Below are 23,404 nucleotides of genomic sequence, written 5' to 3'. Positions count from 1 at the left end.
CATGACTGTCGTGGCACTCAACGTGTTAATGGAGAATTTTCTAATCGATCCAAATATATTTCAGTAAACTGTCCAAACATCACCACCTATGGGGTTATTTTAACCCTTTTACTACCAGCCCATTTCGGGTGGGATGTGCGAAGAATGCCAAGGCTATTTTCCAGATTTTGTAAGATTTCAGATTTGAAATCATTTTGGCTAATTAATTTTATTTTAATGCATTACATTTTTTCCCAATGCTTAAGATATATTTATAGCTTATAACGATAGATAGACTATTGGGTTTACTTAAATTACAGCCGTTGAAAAGGCCACAATTACGAAGAAAAAAAGTAGAATAAGTCGGGCTGATAAATTGACCCCTGGCAGTTTTTGCACAACCAATGAGGGCCGATATATCGGCCCGGAGGCAGTAAAAAGGTTAAACATTGCACGCCTCTTCACTTATAATAAGTAGTCCTGAACAAAAGAAATAAACCACTTAATCCTGGACTGAGGGCAATGCTCTCAAAAGCTCTGCGAGCGGCCGCAATCTTACAATGCTCCACCCCCACCCTTTGTTTTCAGAGGGCTCATTCTTAGCAGTCCCACCCCAAAGTGGACGTAACTATTTGCAAAGGGAAGGACTTGCTGGAGAGATAGAAAATCTACCCGTGGTAAATGTTCATGGTTGAAAGGATTTAATAAAGAAGCCTTAGGGAAAGTTTTGGAAACATGAGCACCTTTTTACACAGATTCAGTCTCGAACAATAGGGTGGTTTCCAATTATTTTTTTATTGCTTAAATCGAAAGATTATTACTCCTGGAGTACGTATTTCACGCTTTTAGATTTTTAAATGACGATATCTATTTTTTGCGATTAAATGAAAAGTGAAAAATTTCAAGCGCGCGAAAACGCGACGCGTAAGTAGGAATGATGGGAAAAAGTCCGTGCGATGCATTTCTGGTTCCCCCTCCCGCCTTGTGAGGTGACCTTGATCGAGGCTCTGAGCGCTGATAGGACGCAGGATGCTAGCGGGTAGCTGAGTACCTTGCTGGCTGGTAGCGCTTGGCTTAAAAAAGGTTTATTAATACCTTATCAAACGAAGAAAACTTTCCGACCTAAGCCAGTTTTAATAGGTGATTATTAAGACATGTTTCCCTGAGCTCTGTGCCTCATGCATGCATTGGTAACCTCAGACGATGCATAACTCCTATCCTCTCGTGTAGAAACTAGGTCCCTGTGACGTCACGTGGAGTGGAATCGCATGGGCACCAATCTGGCCTTTTTCAAATGAGGATAAAATTTGACCCTTGCCATTCGTCTAAACCGGTATTTCAAAAACCAAATAATTTGTGTATTATGAATACACTAATGGTGGGTAACGAGTCGCAATCAATGCCTTTCGTTTTCTTTAATGAAGGAAACTACCCTATTCACTACTGATTCTGCATTACTTATGCTTTTTTGTCCATAACTCTACATACTAGATGTAGGTCACTAAAATTTTCACCAAAAGTAAATGGTGTATAGTTCATATAAAATAACCAAGTACTAAAAGTCTAAAAAACAATCTTAACTAAAGTCATCCAAGGAATCCCAAACTGTCCAATGAGAAAAAAAGAAAGATGTGAGAACATTAGATATTTTATTCATTTTACATTGGATAAGGTGGTGGACATTTGATTTCTAAAAACATGGATGAAGACTTATTTGCATCATAAAATAGACGTTTTAAAGGCAGAGATCAAATTACTTTCATTTTCGACTGAGAGAATAAAAAAGGAGGACATTGATTTCACTGTTTCTTCATACAAAGAAAATAAAATGGATTAGAAGAGCATTTTTTAAAACAGAAAAAATACAGTAAAATCACATACACATTCTATATCACAAAGAAGTGGCACATATTACCATCTTCACAAGTGCTTCTCACAACAATAGTGTGTGCAACAAAAATCATAAAATCACATGAAACACAGGCAGATGAAGTACACACATTATATCACTCTATCATAATAATTCTAATTTGAAACGATTCATAAAAATTTGTTAATTATTTCAAATAGTATTTTCCATTTGTAACTTGATTATATCTATGTAGTTTAAAAAATACAGTTAAAAATTCAAAAAATAATAATTAACAGACATTTTCCTTGCGGTCCAACATTAACTGACATAAACAATCACAATTCATATAGATAATCATTTTGTAATAATTTAAGAATACAGCCAAGGAATGAAAGTCAAAATATGTAATACGAACTTAATGATTTCATTTAAATGCAGATTTTTCTTAAACACAATTTCTTTGAATATATGTAGTCCTTCCCCTATGAGCCCAATTTTTGAGGTTTCAATTTTGGATAACATAAATCACTTGGGACTCTACATTAGACTCAACTCAAAGGCTTGGCCCAATTACATTTCTCCCCAATTTCTTAGACAAAATAGGGTGAAATAGATTATGATTTATACAGAAATACAGCAAATAACAATTCAATCCATTATTTTAAATTTCTTGTTTCCTCTATGCCTACCTTCCCCAATTATGTTCACAGCACTTTCTTACTACATGATTTATGCATCCAAAATATTTATTAAAACAGACATTCAACTTCATCTCACTTAAGGAGAAAAATATAAAATTTAACCAATAAAACAGCTGTTTGACAAGAATCTGCAAGGTGGTTAGATGATAACAATAGCCAAATTCATGCATAAACTGATGCTCAAAATATGTACATACTATGAAAAAATAATTATTCATACAATGCAGCAGAAATTTAAAAGGCAAGATTAGTCAATACAAAAACTTACGAAAATGGATTCATAAATTTGAATTATTGGCCTCAATAAGTCAAGGAAAAGATTAAATGAGAATAAATGTTGAGGAAACAGGCATCAATATGGAGTTCATTCTGAAATGCAACCCAAAACCTGTCCTTGAGATTTTTTTTCAATGAAATTCACTGACTGATAATATTGACAAAAAATAGTCACATTTCATCAAAAATAGTTTTTTATCACATTATTCATCGTGGCAATGGCTAAAATATCCTTACACAACACTGGATTAATTGGAAATTTTTTAAAGCATTTACCAACTTCAGACAAAAACTTCAGAAATTTTCAAGATTCATACAAGTTGCCAATTTCTGCCAACTACTGAAATGCTATAGGGCAACTTAAATTCCTCTGCAGGGCTTCGGAAACATAACTTGCACAAAAAAGAGCAGGGTAAATTTATCATGAGAAAAGTTAATCTCTTTGGATACTATGTACACAAAAGTAAAGTTTGGGATGAGAGGAAAAGGCATTTCTCATGTTCCAAAGATTTTCGACATCAGTTGAAAAGGGAGCATAAAAATTCATTCCTACTTAGTAAAAGATAAAAAAAACAGGAAAAGATCTCTCAGAAATCCGATTCCTTGGTACAGCACACTCCCGATTACCCAGGCTAATGATGGGGAGAGACGGCAGGAATAATTGAAAAACCCAAACTTTCACTTTAATATCTCGTATATACATATGTATTCATAATTTACCGAAAACGAACAATATATTATTATTATTATTTATGCAGTTATTCAGTTTTTTTGGGTGTTTCCCGGACTCATTGAGACCTTTCTTTGCCAGTTTGCGATCTTTTTAGCTGCAATAACATGGTTGTACTCGTATTATTAATGCTCCATGTAAGGCCTGTTTTCAAAAACCACACATCCACGGCTTAGTGATCACAGATACATAAAAGTGGTCAGCACAAATGCTTCAAAACCACTGCTCGACGTCGGAAACTATACTGTCAGGCACCACACCACATAGTCATGCCTCGTGCACAAGTTACCCAGGTTGCAACTGCTGCGTGACGGGTATTCGCGATCACGGAGCGCAGTCGCGTGCTGCTAGGCTTGGAAAACAGGAACACGGTGCTCCCGTGAATGCAGCCAGCACACGATTGCTTCCGTTTTACGAAGGGGATTACAATGGAAATAATAAGCCTGGTGTATCCTAGCATTAATGCAGTAATTCTGGTGATTTAACGTCTGATTTTATTTATTATGAAGATCGCAGACAATTATAAGCGAGAGTGAAAATTATGCACGGATAATCCACAACACAGATATACCGCAGCTGGATAATCGGGAGTCTGGTGTACTTGTAAACCACAGGTGCTATTTCTCAAAATGGATTTATGCTCTTCCCTTTTATACATGACACTGATCCTACAAGTTTCTGCTTGGCAAGTTCAATCACCCCTGAGATGTAGGAATAATTATGCCTCTTATGGCAAGGGATGCATTCCTAAGTTACGTTAAAAAATTGTACAAGTTTCATAGTAAACATGGTTAAGATATCACCGCGTTTCACTTAGACGGAAACAAACACCACGAATTTCCCATTGAATGAAGTTCAATTATGTAAAAGACTTGTAAAAGTATCTCTGTTAATATGTATATTGCAATCAAATGTCCACGATGACTTTTTTCTAAATATCATGAGAAATTTCCTGAAAATGAGTAAGGCCATGGCATGATGAAATATATCAAGACATTGCAAGAACAATTTTCTTAACATTAACTGGATGCCTTTTTCCAATTAACAAGCCTTTAATTGGTTTCCTGAAACTGTCAAAAGCTGGAAGTCACATTCATAAAGTTATGCTACGTTAAGTTGATGCGAACAGGATAGTAATGTCAGCTATTAATGAAGGTACCCTAGTGATCAGCTAAAATAAAGTACAAAAAATGTGTAAAGACAGTCAAAATATTATCAAAATTACTACTAAAAAATGGAAAATATAAAATGTAAACTGATATTGTAATACCTCATCCTTAAACATGAGAGGTTAAAACTACACAATGTCAGAAAGGAACTACATATTGCACAACTTCATAGTATAAACTGATTAATGGTTGTAAAGCTAAATGCCACACTGTTACCTCTACCCAAAGACGTGATGTCGAGGTGATTTGGCATTCTCAAGTTACGCTCTTCATTTTGATTATCCAAATCACTCCATGATTGATAGAGTGGGAAATTTGAATTTTGCAGTAACTTCAATTAGATCAGTTCAATGAGATTCAATTAAATGAGTTCTTAGATTAATTTTTTTCTTCCTTAAGGAAAACCATCTAAAATTATGGCTTAATGGATCCTTTCCTACTAAATAACTCACACACAGTGAGTAATAAGAAGTAAGGAAAGGCACTCTGATTGAGATTCAACTTCATGTGGCAAGGAGAAAGTCAAAAGAAAAATTTGCAATAGTTTAAATGAATGTAAGTTGTTTACACAAAATAATTGAAGAGTGGCAAGAACAGATGTGAGAACTTCACGGCATAAGTGGCTTGACAACAATTAAAGTAAAGAATTCTCATCATGAAATGCAAGTTTCATCTCACTAGCATGTTTTTAAAGAGAATCAGTGATTTTTCATCTCACTATCACAACAAGATGCGAAAAATTCCATTTTAACCCATTATGTGACTTATTCTACCAACCAGCATAGCTGGAGAAAAACTGTGAAGCACCAACACAACTGCCCAAATTTTTGTTTGCATATGGGAAGTTTACATTTAATTTATAATTTTTTCACAGCTTTCCAAATGCCACAAAAAGGCTTCAAATCCCATACATGGAAAAGGATAGGATCACAACTAAAAATGAATACACAAATATATTTACAGCGGATGATTTACGATGATAGTTCATTTAGCACGACTATGAAGTTAATACAGTCAACTGATTAGTACACAATGAAGAGAGATGAAATATGCTGGAATTGGTGGATTTAAAATGCAATTTAAAATTATAGTAAACTGATGAAAATAAAATTGGCATGCTTAGTGCACAAAAGGTTAGGATAAATTCTAAAGCAGTCAAGACAAGTTTTCATGGTTAATGGTATTCAAACACTACAATCACAGCTCTCACGAACTTGGATTACTTGAAACCATTCTATAAATATCAGAGAACTATTTCTCAAACTATCAACTATCAATGCTAGACAAAAAAATTCAATTGACGCCTCATACAATATCCGGAATGTGAACTGAATGGAATACAACAACATCTTGGTAGCATTAAACACTAAGCCTCTGGCCTTTATATTACAATAAAAATTAATTGTATCAAAGAAACTTACTCCATAACTATGCTTATGGAATTTTAACAAATATTGGTCCACATAAAACCATTCTGCCAAAGGGAAATATAAATTTTTTTAAACCAATGTATTAATTTCTTTCACAATATTCAACATAAAACTATGATTCCTCTAACACATCATCAATATCATATTTAACAGCAACATTCATAAAAATATTGAACTTGCAATCTGACAATTACAAATATCACATTCATGGAAGATCAGATTATCACGGACGGACACAATTGAATATAGAGTATTAAAATTGTATATTTCATTGAACAACAAAATACCTGTTCCAATACTGACAGAAATAACATTAGAGGAAGACTTAGAAAAAATATGAATGTATATAAAAATATTTCCAGAATTTCCAATAGGATCTGCACTATGATAGTTTCCAATAGGTAATAGCTACATGAATCCTCCAGCAGCCTCTTCTAACATAGCAGGCTCTTCTCCGACACCAGATCTTCTTCCAGCTAGATCAGATTTTAATTGGAATAACTCGCGGATGAGCAATGTCTTCTCCCTCTCTAGTCCAGCAATTCTCTCACTTTTCTTACTGACTTCCTAAAGGGAGGAAAATGAGAAACCATTACATATCTTAGTTTACAAAACTTTGACGGAGTAAGGAAAATATTCTCACATGCTAGCTATAAAATAATAGAATAAGGAAAAATACTGCACAGATGTGGAGTCAACTACAAAATTAATCATACCTCAACTCTCCCTTTTGTTAGACTCCAGGAGGAGTGTGCTTGACACTAATTGGAATTATTCTGATAAGTTTTCATTGAAAGTGGTTTATTGTGAGAACTCAATTTCATGCTAAACAAATATGAAGGGGTTTAGCTCTAATATCCTAAACAGACTAAATAATGTCCTCCGAATTTTTGGTTCCATGAACTTTGAAATAACTAGAATCTCTTGTAAACATTTTGAATACGCGTGGTGGTTATCAGAAGGTGCTAGACGCAAGACATTTAACCCAAATGTGTAGAGCACACCGTGGTCCGTTTACGCATGCAGCACGTTTACGCAGTGCATTTTTTCCAAACAGAGATACTATAAATGGCGTGCCTACAGTCATTTGATACGAATGCTGTTTCATAGGGGCTTTTCTTACACGATTTTGAGCATCAGTCAAGCGTCGGTCTGGCGTTCTGTTAACCAATGAATGGGCCAAGTTTACGCAGCAGACTTGGACCTAAAAACATTTTTTTACGGTTAATAACACAAATAGCCAACAACTGAATGCGTATAATTTTTATTTCATTGACTGCTTTATAAAACCACAATGCTCAAAATTTCTTAAGCTAAAACGTAAGAAAATTCATTGAAAAAAATCCGCGTAAACGTGCTCCGATCCACCCTATGTGAATTCAATAAAGAAAATGTCTTTCTGACAAGCAATTTTGATACTAATTTACGTACTTTTATTGAATTTTTATCCTTATTTTATCATAATAAATTAAACATGGTTAAAAACGATACAGCCGCTCTTGATTTATAAATATTGTAACTAAACTGTAAGTTCATTGATTGTAAGGCGGTACGAAGTTTGCCGGGTCAGCTAGAATATCAATATTAAGCTTTCAATGTATTAAGTAATCAAAGATGTAAAGGAAAAGACAGGTGTAAATACAAAAAGATGGCAGATAGGGGCGTTGAGCAAGGAGTTGCATCAAACTTAGACTTAAAATATGCACCGACCTCAGTCAAGAGATGGTTCTGATGCTTCAATCTCTCCACCAGAAGATTGCCCTGAGGGTTATCCGACTGTTGTGGTGGTCTGCGGTGGTGAGGGAGAGCAAGATTCATATGACCCCAATCTTCTAGTGGACTGTTGTCCCCATTTTCACCACTTCCCCAACGACACAACAACGCAAGGTGACGATTCACTTCTAATACTCGTGCTCGCCTGAGCTCAATCCTTTCCTGCTGCGCCTCAGTCCACTGTTCCTGGAAAATTAAATAAGGAAAATGTGAGAAATACTATCCTCTAGGCACATGGTTTGCACAAGGCATCAAGGAAAGCCATAACTATACACAACAGGGTGGTTTCCTATCATTTTTTTATTGCCTAAATCGAAAGATTATTACTCCTGGAGTACGTATTTCACGCTTTTAGATTTTTAAATGAAGATATCAATTGTTCGCGATTAAATGAGAAGCGAAAATTTTCAAACGCGCGAAAACGCGACGGCTAAGTATGAATGCCAGGAAAAGACCGTGTGACGTCGTTCTGGTTCCCGCTGCCGCAAATGAGGTGACCTTGGGGCGAGGCTCTGAGGGCTGATACGACGTAGGATGCTAGCAGGTAGCTGAGTACCATGCTGACTGGTAGCACTTGGCTTAAATAAGGATTATTAATACCTTATCAACCGAAGAAAACTGTCCGACCATAGCCAGTTTTAATAGGTGATTATTAAGACATGTTTTCCTGAGCTCTGTGCCTCATGCATACATTGGTAACCTCAGACGATGTGAAACTCCTATCTACTTGTATAGAAATTAGGTCCCTGTGACGTCACGTGGAGTGGCATCGCACGGGCGCCAATCTGGCCTTTTTCAAATGAGGATAAAATTGACCCTAGCCATTCGTCTAAACCGGTGTTTCAAAAACCAAATAATTTGTATATTATGAATACACTAATGGTGGGTAACGAATCGCAATCGATGCCTTTCGTTTTCTTTGATGAAGGAAACTACCCTATTGTTATGGATAATCAACGGTAGATTGATAAACTTGGATGGTAAGTTGATTTACATGAAACTGACTGATCTTAACCTTCACATTCAAATGCTCCCATTCTACTACTGTACTTAACACTTCAGCTGACATATGGTCTCCCTCCCTTCATCCAATGAATAAACCCCTTCCCTCTTCTTCACCTTCTCTCATCCTCAAAATCCTACAATCCTACTTTAGTCTTCCCAGTACTACAGCACAGTCTTTACAAAACTTATAATAAACTAATTCTTATTTCGTGAAATATAATATTATAATGTACTAAGCATGATATTTTGTAAAAAAATTGAAATTATTTACCCCACTGGATGATTTTTTTCTAGAATTCTTTTTAGAATTCCAAGAAAGATTCTTTAAAGAATTAAGCTTTAACCATGCATCCATTTAAATCTTGATGAAATACATTTTTACGCTTCCTGATAAAAGTCATACTATCACTGCCTATTTTGTCTGGCCATGCCAACTGTTTAGCATTCGTTTGGGTAGGTCTGTGCAGTTTCTTGGTGCACCAGTTGACGGAGGTTCATGCGGGTAGAGGTTACAGTTGAGATTGGGGAGTTAGGTAAAAAGGAGTGGGTTCATGTAAGACATCATCTCACAAGAAGTTCAGAGGGAGTTAGAACCCCTAGACCCACTAGCTATGTCAGTGAATTTCACACATTCAGGGCTAAGGGGGCCAGTTCATTTCCCCAGTCCAACTCGCACTTAAAGGAATTTTTGTTTGGGGTTATCCAAAAGATTCACCTAGAATTTGAACCTGCCATGATTTCACCATATTATGCATGATATTCTTCTGATATATTTGCTTCCTCTAGTCAGGGCATGGGGAGAAAAATACAAAAAACAGACATAATAGAAAACAACTTAATAAGAAAAAGGAATAAAAATGCTTTTATTTTGAAAAACAGCTACTGGGATTTAAAAAAAATAAAAATTTCCAGGCCAAAAATACTTCTAACACACAATGGGAATAATACAAAGGTGACTCACCCCATGTGATCCCATTTTTCCAAGGTATTTCATCCTTTCCTGCACAGCTCCAATGTGTCTCAAGTACCACTCCCTTGCCCTCTCCACAGCTTGCAAACCCTGCATTAGAACATCCTTCTCTTGCTCTATCTGCTTCATCCTCTTCAGCTACGAAAAAAAATCTCAATAAATTGAACAATTCTTTTCCAAAAATGGGCGAAAGAAAATAATCATTGACTTTACAGCAATTCCTGAAGTTACTTCCAAACAGATTCTATCCACCTATAAATATGGCACTTTAGGGTATATAATAAGAAGGGCAGAGACCAAATGTTGAACATTTATGCTCACCAAAAGCTGCTTCCAGACACTTTTTATGTGACCATAGGTAAGACCACGATAGGGACTACCATAGAGAGGAGACAAAGTTCAGAAAATTAAGGGAGTAATTTGAGGTATGGGTGGTACAAAATTATGATACTAAAAAAAATTTCAATGAAACCACTACATATCCTTCATTACACTTTCACCAATATTCCAGCAGAGATACTGTTAGTGCTGACATATCTACGACATATCATAAGAGTGCAAAAGATCCACAGAAAAAAAAAATCATCCGCCTTGACTGGGATTCGAACCCGGATCCCCCGATTTCCAGTCGAGTGCTTTCGCCAGTTAAGCTACCAAGGCGTCATTCTTCCCTGTGGATATTTGTGGACTATACCGGACAAGGTGTTGCTGGACTGCTGAGCATATGATGCCACAAGCAGTCCAAATCGTGCGCACAGCGCCACAGCCGAAGAGTAGGCCCAGACATAGAACACAAGGAGGTGTTCGCTCTTGACTAGTTTAAAGTATACCGGGACTAACTGCGGTGATAACTTTTATGGAAGTCACCCGGAATGCACAATCGTGCGAAAGAGCCACAGAGAAGAAATCATCCGCCTTGACCGTGTCTCTCACACGATTGTGCATTACGGGTGACTTCCGTAAAAGTTATCACCGCGGCTAGTCCCGGTATACTTTAAACTAATATCTTAAGAGATCATTTTTTACAGACTCCCTACCTTGCTCAATACCATTTCGACTACTCACCCTTCCCTGGATCTATCAATGCTCATCAGATCATTCAAGAGGCAGCTTCGAAAAGCCATATTCTAAATCTTTTTTGAAATATCCTTCTTATAGTTTATATTTGTTAAAGCTGCAGATTTTAAGTTTTCTATTCAATGTAAATGCCGTTTTGGCTGTTTTTGAATTATTCAATAAATAAATTAAAGAAATAAATATCTACCTAATGCCAGTGCCCTTTCCCCACTAAAAATGAACCAATGAAGCAGAAAGACATATGCCAATTAAATAATGAGCAAAATAAACTTGAATCAAAGCAAAAACATCAAAAATAGGATGAAGAAAACCGAGAAAAATAATATTACATACTGATTGCATCAATAACATAAGTCAATTGAAATTTTTATTAGCAGTGCCATCTTTCTTCTGACTGAAATAGTTAGAGTTAACAAAATTGGACAAACAAAGTAACATCCACCCATTGGGTAAACCAGCAACAGCAGTCGAGATGCAAGTCATAAAAACACCCTGGTCAGCATCAATGAAAATCACTCTTCGCATAGCACTTCCACTGCTGGGCTTCAATTTTTCATCTTTCATCTGGCTATTTCAATTTTTTCAACACAGCAGAAAGATTATTATACAACCATATATTACCCATCGAGTGAAAAAAATAATAAAATTGGCTGAAGTATAATAAGTACAATATAGTGGTATACATCACCTTGTTTTTGCGGATATATATTAATATTTTTCGCCTTTGGCACTTGGTTTGCTTTAGAGAAACCAATATCGTTTACGTACAACCATCGAAAATATATTTTCATGTCACTATTTGCCACAGAATAAACTTAACTACGGAAGCTAAAGTGAATGACAAACCTTGATGATGCAACGTAAGTTCTCACGTCAATGATCATATTTGCCCCATACTCATCACTATCTTGTACATACTACTTTTGAAGTCATTTAAAGACAATACGATTCTACTTTTGGCTCGATATCAGAGTATTTGTAGCGATAATTAATGTACCGACACGACCCGGTGGATGACACCGATTGTTTATTTACCATGAGCCATTGCCCTAATGATACGCCCGAAAATTATCGGACGTCTTTTCTTAGTTAGGTCTCACTCCGCAACCAGAGTGGAAAACTGGCACTTACCCACCCCACCACTTATGTAGGGTCGACTGAGAACGCATGTAGAGGCCTCTTGTTATGTAGGGCCGTATATGTAGGGTCGACTAAGAATACGGGCCTAAAACCTCACAAAAACAGATGACTCAATCATTCCCCCATCGAAAACTTTTTCTTTGAATTTAAATTGGGTGTTACTCATTTGTAGTTGGTGTCACTCTTCAACCATTTTGCTGATATTTTTAGTAACTTGTCACACTGATTTTATTTAAGTTACCTCACCAGAACAAAAAAATTTACCTCAAAAGGAAATTATACCAACCATGTTATAATCAATTCCATTTTGAAGAGTATGTCGCCTGGGTTCCCTTCGGCGTCCAGTCACTTTTTTGTGAGGAAAAGCACCTCCTTGATCTACTTGACCTAGGAAAAGAATATTTTTTTTTAACTTGTGCAAAAATGATTATTAAAGTAATACATAAACACTTATTCAGAAAATGCATAAGACAAATAAGTGGGTCTTGACAGAGTCACAATGTTCAACCACTGAAAAATAAGTCCACCTTAGGATATGATGCATATCCTATGTGCTTCACAACTTTGATGCATAATAATGTAACTCCCTTTCATAAAAGTTTATAGAAACTATTAAATGAGTTCTTTTAAAAATGAAAACTTTAATATTTTCTACAATGCAGCATTTAAGCTAAGCATAGGGTATGATACGACAAATTTTTGAATAGCAACAAAAATCCTGTTTATTTTAAAGCCAATTTTAAGGCCATTGTATATACTTTTCCAAACAAGTACAAATAAAAATAGATAGTAATTACTGCAACTCTTATATAGCAGTCTTATAAAAGGCAGAATGAATAATTGAAATACATATAACAAAAGAAAATAGGGAATTGCAGTAAGGCTGGTGTTTGAGGATCACAGCAATAAGAAAAATAGGTTTTTCACAACAGATATATCAAAAAGTACCTCAACTAGTGAATGAATAGAATCACCTGAAATCATGAACATATAGTGCAATAATTTGGATCCAGAGATTAGAGATAAGTGGGACATAGGGAGAGAAATAGGGAAAAAATGAAGTGAATACAGGGAAATATTCAATTGAAAAATATTTCACTAAAAAGCAAGAGAGAATATAACTCTTCCGGCATATTAAAAAGTGGCAGGATTTAGGAATACTTGATAAGTAAAATTCTGAAAAGAGATGGAATCCTGCAGTCATTCAAATTAGGTAGGTAAAACAGCTGGTGCAAAGATTTTACAGTAATGAAACCACCCACCAAGATTAGGATTTGAGCCACAACACCTTTATGAATGTGCAATTTTGGGTGTCAAAATACTGATGAGCCACTGACTGGTCCACAATGTTTTTCAATACATTGACTACGATTAATAGAATCAACAAAGGCACAAATAAAAAGAACACCCCAAAATGCATTCTTACCTGAGGGTTTTCCATCTCCCGATCCTCGACCAGTTTGATCAGCATAATTTTGCCGGCTAATTAAAGAAATGATACACAAAATTAATTCCATAAATTGAACAAGCAGCACATTTAATTGTTAAGACAATTAACAACAAGAGTAAAATGTGATACAGGGAAACCCTGAATGTACACATTTTGAGGGACCCTTGTTGTTGCACAGTTAGGAAATTATGGCTCAGCATACAAAGTATTTAAAACGAGGTTTGAATATATAGCTAAAATTAAAAATAAAATTGACTTTTATAATTTTGAGGCTTAACTTTACACCATACATATCAAGAAAATCTCTTTTGCAGGAGTAAAGTTGAGTTATCCCTTTCTAAATAAAAATGTTTTCACACTGTGAAAGATATTTTCATTGATAGATTATTACATTAAATTGCAACTGTGCAATCTGCAATACCATAAGCAACATTTATAACAACTTATGAGTAATACACGGTGAGTTGGAAGAACTACAACAGCATGAGACGACTGCTCAGCGATAGGAAGGGGTGGGCATTAGAAGCACGTAACATAAAGGTGAAGGTGTGCACTCCCTCCGTCTTTCAAGCGACAAGGGTACGAACAAGTGAGGCAATGGATGAACACATCCGATTTCAGAGATTTAAAAAAAATTGAAAATACCTAGAGCCACTCTCAGATGAATTTTTCGATGAATCTTGGCCGTTCATCATGAGGCCAATTTGCCACTTTTGAAGTGCTGTGCGAATTTCAGCTCGATCCAAGTTTCTTTCAGTGGGTGGTTGCAGAGGAGGACGAACTTCTGGCATCACGTTTCCCCTGTCAAGCCCAGCACTCAACCTAATACAAACAAATATTGACATTAGTACTAAATTGCAAGAGACTTAATGACACCCAGTGCTCCAGGAAAATTAAGAAGATATAGAAAAATGGGTATTCAAGTGTAGAAAATTTTGATCGCGCTGTGTATTAGCCTGTAAATATTAAAAAGGTACTTCACACAGTATTTGGAAATAGTTAAGGCCACTATACGGGGTGAATGATCATGCAAATGATCATGCTGAATGATTATGTGATCATTCACAAATTTTTCCGCTATGCACGACAAATGATTTCATTCACACGATAATAGGGTGGTTTCCTATTATTTTTTTATTGCCTAAATCGAAAGATTATTACTCCTGGAGTACGTATTTCACGCTTTTAGATTTTTAAATGACGATATCTATTTTTCGTAATTAATTGAAAAGTGAAAATTTTCAAGCGCGCGAAAACGCGACGCTTAAGTATGAATGTCGGGAAGTCTCTCCGCGTGACGTATTTCTGGTTCCCCCTCCCGCCCTGCGAGGTGACCTTGAGGCGAGGCTTAGCGCTGATACGACGCAGGCTGCTAGCGGCTAGCCTAGTACCCTGCTGGCTGGTAGCGCTTGGCTTAAATAAGGATTATTAATAACTTATCAAACGAGGAAAACTTTCCGACCTTAGCCAGTTTTAATAAGTGATTGTTAAGACATGTTTCCCTGAGCTCTGCGCCTCATGCATGCAATGGTAACCTCAGACGATGTATAACTCCTATCCTCTCGTGTAGAAACTAGGTCCCTGTGACGTCACGCGGAGTGGAATCGCTTGGGTGCCAATCTGGCCTTTTTCAAATGAGGATAAAATTTGACCCTTGCCATTCGTCTAAACCGGTATTTCAAAAACCAAATAATTTGTATATTATGAATACACTAATGGTGGGTAACGAGTCGCAATCAATGCCTTTCGTTTTCTTTGATGAAGGAAACCACCCTATTCACCGTGTGTAGCGGCCTTAAGATCTGATGCTTAAATGATTTAGCCCAACATCATCAAGTGCGTACGTGTTGGATGACAATCATTAACAAAAGTAATAATTAGACTTTCCCAAATAATAATTTACAGTGTTATGATACACGTCGGTGAAAATGATGATTATAGATTAATAGGTCAATCAGTCTAAGAAATTACATGAAAAAACTATATGCATTAGAACATACATCAATAGAAATATCAAACTTAACCCCTTCTCACAAGAAGACAGTTTGAACATAGAAACACAAGAGATATCAAACTTCACTCATCATCCAGTTCCACTCTTTAACTAAAGAGGCAGCTCTGAGACAAAATCAAGATCAGAATACAGGTTACATATTTATGTGAAATGTATTAAAAATAACTTTTACTATCTCACAATCAGACATTGCCACTTCTTAGATTAGCACAATATTCCTTTCTGCTTTGTCTCAGAATAAGGGCAAGTAAAACATCTAAACAAGAATTACTGAGAAAATCCAGGGTTAGAATGCATTAAAAGTAACTACGATAGATGTAAAAAAGCCAAATTAAACTTTACCACTAAGAATGAAGAAAATTCTTTCAACTAATGACAACAATTAATAGCAAACAAAAAGCTGAGACTGAGTGTCTGCTACAGTACCTGGGGGGTTTTGGAGGTCCAAGAGGATGCCTAGAAATGTTTGTTGGAGCTGCCTTTGCTGGAGCAGAGAGTCTTGCATCACTGGCATAATTACGTAGCTCTGCACCGATTCTATTGTTGTCTTCTTCGGGATACATTTGCTGCTGCAACTGGGGCATACTTAAAGTTCTTTGCTGGGAACCCATTGCACTTAGACGACTCTGAAATAATCAAACATACACAATATAAAATGCATGCCTAAAAAATTACTTTCAAGGTTTAAACTAAAGGTTTTTCTTTGAGTATCCGTGAAAAATTGACAGAAAAAGTAAGAAGAAATTAAGTCAATGAAACAACTACTTATTACACTAGTAAAGTAATAGGGTAAAAAAGGGGAAATGTCTGAGGAAATTAAAATGAGCCATCTTTAAATTTTCATTCCGACATACAATTTAAAATAATTTGTTGCCCTGGGTGAGACTTAGTGGGATCGACTTAACGTGTTGAAATTTAAAAAAACTTTATCATTCTTTTATTAAAAATTATTAGAGAATTTAAAAAATTATTCCGTCTTCAATGCTAATGTACCAGATGATGTTGTGCCACGTCGAAACCTAAACTGTGCAGTGTTAAATTGATGAGGAATTATTAAGTTTTTTACAATTCACTATACATATAAAATTTTATGTAGGAATGCACTGAGTTTCGCACTTCGCTTATAGTTCCCACCTTCCTTCACCATGGAGAACCAGTGATGAGGATGGTGCAAACAATTAACCCTTTTACTGCCACTGGGCCGATACATCGGGTCACGCTGGTTGTGCAAAAACTGCCACGGGTCGACTTATTTGACTTTTTTATAATGTAACTAGCTGACCCGGCGGACTTCGTACCCCCTAACAATCAATGAACTAACAGTTTAGTTACACATTTATAAATCAAGAGCGGCTGTATCGTTTATAACCATGTTTATTATAATAAAATAAGATACTAATTCAATAAAACTACGTAAATGAGCATGAAAATAGCTTAAGAAATTTTGGGCATTGTAGTTTTATAAAGCAGTTAATGAAATAAAAATTATACGCATTCACTTTCTGGCTATTTGATGCTGGCTTTTAACCGTAAAAAAAAGTTTTTAAGTCCAAGTCGTTTGCGTAAACTTAGCCCGTTCACGGGGCAGGTTAACACAACGCCAGACCGACGCTTGACTGATGCTCAAAATCGTGTAAGAAAAGCCCCTATGAAGCAGCAGCATTCGTATCAAATGACTTTAGGCGCGCCAGTTACAGTATCTCTGTTTGGAAAAAATGCACTGCGTAAACGCACTTCGGTGTGTCCTACACATTCGGGTTTAATGTAGTGCGTCAAGCACCTTATGATAAACAACAGTTTTTCTTTTATCAGGTGCAATAGAAAACAGATGACGCTAAATAAATATGGCGAAGCGAAGCAGTGACGCAGCGAGGGGGGTTTTGGGGGGTAAAACCTCCCCAAGAGCTCAGAGAACTTATTTATAAAAAACTTTGTTACTAATATTAGGGGGACGGATAGGTAACAAACAAAACATAGGTATTTAACTATTCACACAGCCGCAAAATCCGCTATTTTGAACCATTTATCTTGAAAAAATGTCTGGGGGAGGGCCCCCACACCTCTCGCTTACCTTAGCGAGTTTTCCATACCCTAAAGACCCGTAGTATTAGCTGCGCCCTTGAAGCGAAGGAAGAAATACAGCGGATGGTTTACCGACTCGTAAACATAGCAGGTTTAATTTACCATGAGAAAATCATGGGTTTTCATTAGCACATGAGCACAAACATCACTAAAACTGAAAGACTGACCATGCGATTTGTTAATCGTTATCGCGAATGCAACACTACTTGGAAATTGAATACATTTAAGCTCAAAAGGGCATATATGTTGGGATCATGGAAAGATGAGGAATGAGAACTTCCTCATCTTTGAGTTTTCCTTTGAGTAAAGTCGCGTGAGTCACATTCATTATTATTTTTTTAAATAACCAAACGCGTTCCGTTGGATAGCTATGGTGAGTTTAGGTTTCGAAATATCATGAACACAGAGCCTTCCTTTAGCTGTTAATCGTGCCGTGGTAAGCAAGGTACGTCCAAGGACTTTATATATTCAGTTAGATGGTTGGTGACTTCGTCTTCGTTTATTACTCAGTTAAAAGATTTGAATTCATGCAGAGTACCAATTATTTGATCCTGATTTACCTAGTTTGAGTGATCCACATCTTCGTTCTAGGCCGTCGAAATTGCTCACTCAATCAATCATTTTTGATTTTTGTGGTGATCAATCATATTCTGGAACTCTTTGTTGATGAGCTCACCTTCCAAAAAAAAATTGCAAATATTCGGAGAAAGTGTAATCAAACTGCTCGATTCCTCGACAGGAACACGGACATTACCTTTTGTCAACAATTGCTTGGAGATTTGTTTACAAACACGGTAGTGAAGAGTCAACTCGAGCTGGGCTTAAAATTAGCTAGAATTAAATATTTTAAATGCAATTTCAATATTTTGAATATATTTAGTAATTAAAATATTATATTGTTACGAAGTTCAGTTATTAAATGGGTAAAAACAAAACAAATAATTTAATTGGTAGTTTTGACCGACTTATCAATTGCTCATGATGATAAAATAAAATAAAATGGTTAATTTCCACACACTTTTTTTATTAACGAACTACCGACCCGGTTTCGAAACCGGGTCGGTAGTTCGTTAATAAAAAAAGTGTGTGGAAATTAACCATTTTATTTTATTTTATCATCATGAACATTAAACATTTCCACCATATATCGCCGGACACTGTGAATTATTATCAATTGCTGTTGCGTTGCTAACTCCTAAAAACATATTGTTAGAAAGAGATGAATTTTTTTTGTGAAATTATCCTTTTTTAATGGCCTATATGTTAACCCCGCCTGAGACGAATCCAGAGAACCAAATCTCATTGAAATCGGTGCAGCCGTTCTCGAGTTATAAGTGTTCTAACTAACACGATTTTCGACTTTCTTTTATATATATAGATTGTGGCCTTTTCAACGGCTGCCATCTCATTTATACACATGTGCTTTATCTCTACTGCTTAATAATATGGTTTCACGGTAAATAATAAAATTAAGTAGCTGAAATAATTTAAAATCTGAAATGTTGCAAATTCCGGAAAATAGCCTTGGCAGTCTTCGCACATCCCACCTGAAATGGGCTGGCAGTAAATAAAGGGTTAATGTTGCCTCACAATCCATGAGTGGCTTGTAAATAGGCCATGGAGGGTTGTTTTCATACACAACACAGTGGTTCATCCTGTAGGTTCATTTGGATAGGTGAGAGTAGAGCCAACCCTAGACTTTAGAATGGGGTGTCAGAAAATTTCACCTGGGATTTGATCCCAGGACACTTTGATCAGTAGTCAAATACTATGACCACTGGGCCACCATGCTCCCCACGAATATTAAATATGCATGTGGTGCAGTCAGCAGCCATGTTCTTTATCCTCTAGGCCAAGGGTCTCCAATTTGCTAGGCCACGAGAGCCACATTTCAAGTTCCGAATCGCCCCGCGGGCCGGATAGCAAATTTGCCGATGACTGAAGTATTCGATACCAACGTCTACTGAATTATCCAGTGGCGTATTTTTTATTTTTACTAACAGTTGAAGGCGACTTTGACGTGCAGTATAGCGCTGCAATGCTCCTCACAGAGCGGCGTCTCACAGAGTTAAACGAGCGAGAATCGCGCGCTACTTGAAACGAGTGCGCGGGCCGAATAAAAGCCCTTCACGGGCCGGATGAAAGCCCTTCGCGGGCCGGATGAAAGCCCTTCGCGGGCCGGATCCAGCCCGCGGGCCGTAGTTTGGAGGCCCTTGCTCTAGGCTATCATGTTCCCCATTTAACACAAAAAGGACTAAAATTGCAATCCAAATTTGAAAATAGTACTCCCAAAATGTGGGTTTAGAAAGAGGAAAGAGTTATTCAGGTAAATCTGGACAGGTAAACATATCCTTGTAGTGAGTCCTAAGATAATTTTTCATCGAAGTGGTGAAGATGTGCTAAAATACCAACTAAATAATCAAATGATTCCCTCCACACAAACATACCAACTTTATGAACACATTTTCTTTTAAAGTAATAAATGATGCATATATCATAGAAGCACAAAGCAATATTGTCAATATCAATCGTTAAATTTTCAAATTTAATATCAGTTAAGAATTTTGAACACTTTCCGTAACATATCATATTATACCAAAGGTTGCTTCGGACATTTATTAGGCAATACATTTGAAAAAAGTTTAATAGACCAAAAATAAATTCCACGAGGCAAAGTGTGATGTGATGCCATACATTGACACATTTTTGTCCAAATTTCACAACTTTAACCCATAATGAAACTCCCTTTCATAAAAGTTTACAGAAACTATTAAATGAATTCTTTCAATAATTAAAAATTTAATATTTTGTACCATGCAGCACTTAAGCTCACCCATTCGAGTGCATGGAGTAGCCTTTTATCATATAATTTTCATGAATGAATTGATTGCTCCAGACTGCTCAAGCATCCGGTAAATATAGAAATACAAGAGTTAAAATGAAAAGATTAAGGACAATGAGAAGTCCCTTCCTAAATGAACTCCTAATGAGAACTTCATGGAATTATTTCTCTCTTAACTGGAAGAGAAAACGCCCAAATTTTTAAAATATTATTAATCTCTTTCAGTAAAAGTGATGTTTAAAATTTTATTTTCCACCACTTTGAAAATACCTATTATTCAGCTGTATTATTTTCAATATGGTTCAAACAGTAACATGCTGATCTTGGGTCAACTCAGGGGTGGATTAAGGTCGTAATTATGGGGGGCAGTTCATTGTTTCAATAGCCCCCTGGTGGTATGCAATGCATATGATGAACATGTAAAATTTAAAATGGTTACTTTTCTCATCAGTCATCCTTTTGCTTTGACTTTAGCATGCCCCTCAGACAGAAAAAACCTACTCAAAAGGTTGAAAAGACAAAAGAGATTATCCTAGTATAGCATTTACTGAAAAAAAACTTTGAACCATTATGAAACAATTTACTCATGACTAAAAAGCCATCAATCAACACTAAATTTGAAAATATGTATGTATGATTGATTGGTTTTATTCTATTAACTTTTTTGGTGAATGCCACTTAACCAGCACCAATTCGACATCCATGAGGGACACAAACCCTACTTATTTTTACTCTCGCATGAAGAAAAATGATTCCTATTCTTTTCCCACATGGTGATTTATTTTTCGAACCATAGTTTCATCACAGGTCAGCTTTTCAAGGGCGTACAGGAAAATTGAGCAGTATATACACTGAGTAAGAGGTGGAACCCGGATATGGACATAGGGAGAGGCTTAGTGGGGGGTAATCTCCCAGAAGTAGTGGAGGTACGAATAAAATTACCATTTTATCTATAAAAAAAAAGGCCCGTAAGCTTAGAGTTAATTTATATTTAAATTTGTTAAATTAGGTAAATATGTAAGAAAATCTAACAAAATATGTACTTTTGTCCAGAGTGGCAACCCCCAAATATTTTGATTTAACCTAACGTGTAACCCCCTACAAAATAGACCTGCCACTGTAATGGGTTAAAAATGGAATGGGAAAGTTTTGGGTGCCGAGGGGGGAGGGTTAAGGGGAGGTGGCAGTTGGGATCAGTGTTTGGGTAGGCTTCACTGTGGGTGGGGGGAGGGAGGGGTGAAGGGTTGAAGGATCAAATACAAAAGCGGAGGAGGGGGGAGCGAGAAGGATATAGGTGGTTATAAATACATATATGTATATACTGCTCAAATTTCATGAACCCCTCATCTTGAAAATGCTACGCAGCAACAATTTCATGGTAAAAACAATTAATCACCATGAGGAGAGCAAACTTTTTATTCCTTCAGCTCCTATGATAATGGATTCACACCCACTACTATCACTTGATTCCTTTTGTTAGGTTTCCCTGAGTAAGGGATTAGCAGGCATTAAATGAGCAAGGGATTTGGAAAAAACTTAAAATTGTGGAGCATTCTTAAAGTGCTCACTACCATCGGCTTGAAATGTGGGCTCAGAAAAAGGTCTGGATGTTAGGGGACCATTCTACTCAGAGGTCAGAGCAATTCTGTCAGAGAAAATAACTTCTATTCATTGACAAGGTCACACCACTTGCCATAGCAACCACTCGTTCAGAGAATTTAGCAAATGAACGTCAAATATTTCTTTAGTGGCCTTCTTTCAGCATTTTTTTTGACACACAATGCGTATGGAGTGATGATGACTACTATTAATCCTATGACACAACCAAATGTAGAGCGAACTCTAAATATGATATTTTTCTTCCAGTTCCTCCTTCCACCACCTTTATGCACACATTTTACACACACATATTTGCTCACTACTATCACGTAATAAATAACCATAAGAGCAGTAGTAAAACTGCATCATTACCATTGATGGAATTTTGGCTCCACTTTGACTGTGATCCACGTCTGATGAGTTTTTTGTAACTAGATGCCTGCTGGTTTTGCTGGGGTCACTTGCTTCATGATCTAAAACTGTCTCCTGAGACTTGCTTGAACTTGAGCTTCTGGCACTTTCTGCTTGGTTTTGCAACAGACAAATTTTGAGGCCAGTGCAAAAATGATTGAAGGATATCAAACCGTTGGGCGGAGTAACTTTTTTCAAGCTTTCTAATACTCCTTTAGGAAGTCCTTTGGTCCCGTCATCTCGCCATCTATTTTCAATATCTACGGTAGAAAATGCAATTCAATAACGAGCGTATCGAGGAGAATTCACAAAAACAGTAAAGACTTCATTAGCGACTAGGCGAGTAATCTTAGCTCGATTGTGTAAGATTTACTCGAGTATCCAAATTACAAGATATCTCACCTGAAAAGTGAACATAGCCAGTGTTTTTATCATCCATAATATCAAACAGCGTTCGCATGGCTAAGACGAACTGCGCTGGCAAACCAGAAAGAGAACTCGAGTTTTGATGCGACATGTTGCGCTAAAAAGTGTAAAAAAATTAACATTTTACTCATAATTACATAATTAGATGAATAATTTCAGAAAGACACAACATAACTCTGTGCAAGACAACCGCTGGGCTTCAAAAACACTTTCAATCGACTGCATCAATATATTATCCCCAAGTATAACAGTTACGTACATCTAAGTGTTTTCTTGATTATCATTGAAGTTCCTAGACAACAAAGAGTTCATTGATGAGTCCTCGCGTCCACGACATAAACTGGGGGACACTAACCATGTTCTTTGGTAAATTGCTCGCCAAATATACTTTTGTTTACACCACACTCCACACAAAAACAATCTCAATCACGAAAGACAACCACGCCATTCCTTGCAAATTACGAGATTGCGGACAAAA

General features: G+C 36.5%; 1 protein-coding gene across 1 annotated transcript; it reads right to left on the bottom strand.

Annotated features, from left to right (window-relative positions):
- Positions 1-4,478: 4,478 nt before the first annotated feature.
- On the bottom strand, positions 4,479-23,364 carry LOC124166975 (suppressor APC domain-containing protein 2). Its single transcript, XM_046544725.1, has 10 exons — positions 23,186-23,364; positions 22,903-23,023; positions 22,462-22,760; positions 15,993-16,192; positions 14,198-14,374; positions 13,529-13,584; positions 12,389-12,489; positions 9,877-10,023; positions 7,848-8,096; positions 4,479-6,704 (listed from the first exon to the last, which is right to left on the bottom strand). Exons 2-10 carry the CDS (start codon positions 23,015-23,017, stop codon positions 6,546-6,548), a joined length of 1,503 nt encoding a protein of 500 aa, XP_046400681.1. The 5' UTR covers positions 23,018-23,023; positions 23,186-23,364; the 3' UTR covers positions 4,479-6,545.
- Positions 23,365-23,404: the final 40 nt, after the last annotated feature.

The sequence above is a fragment of the Ischnura elegans genome, chromosome 10, assembly GCF_921293095.1.
Source record: "Ischnura elegans chromosome 10, ioIscEleg1.1, whole genome shotgun sequence".
Classification (NCBI taxonomy): Eukaryota; Metazoa; Arthropoda; class Insecta; order Odonata; family Coenagrionidae; genus Ischnura; species Ischnura elegans.
The sequence above is the reverse complement of the archived record's forward strand: the minus strand, read 5'-3'. Positions and strand labels throughout refer to the sequence as shown.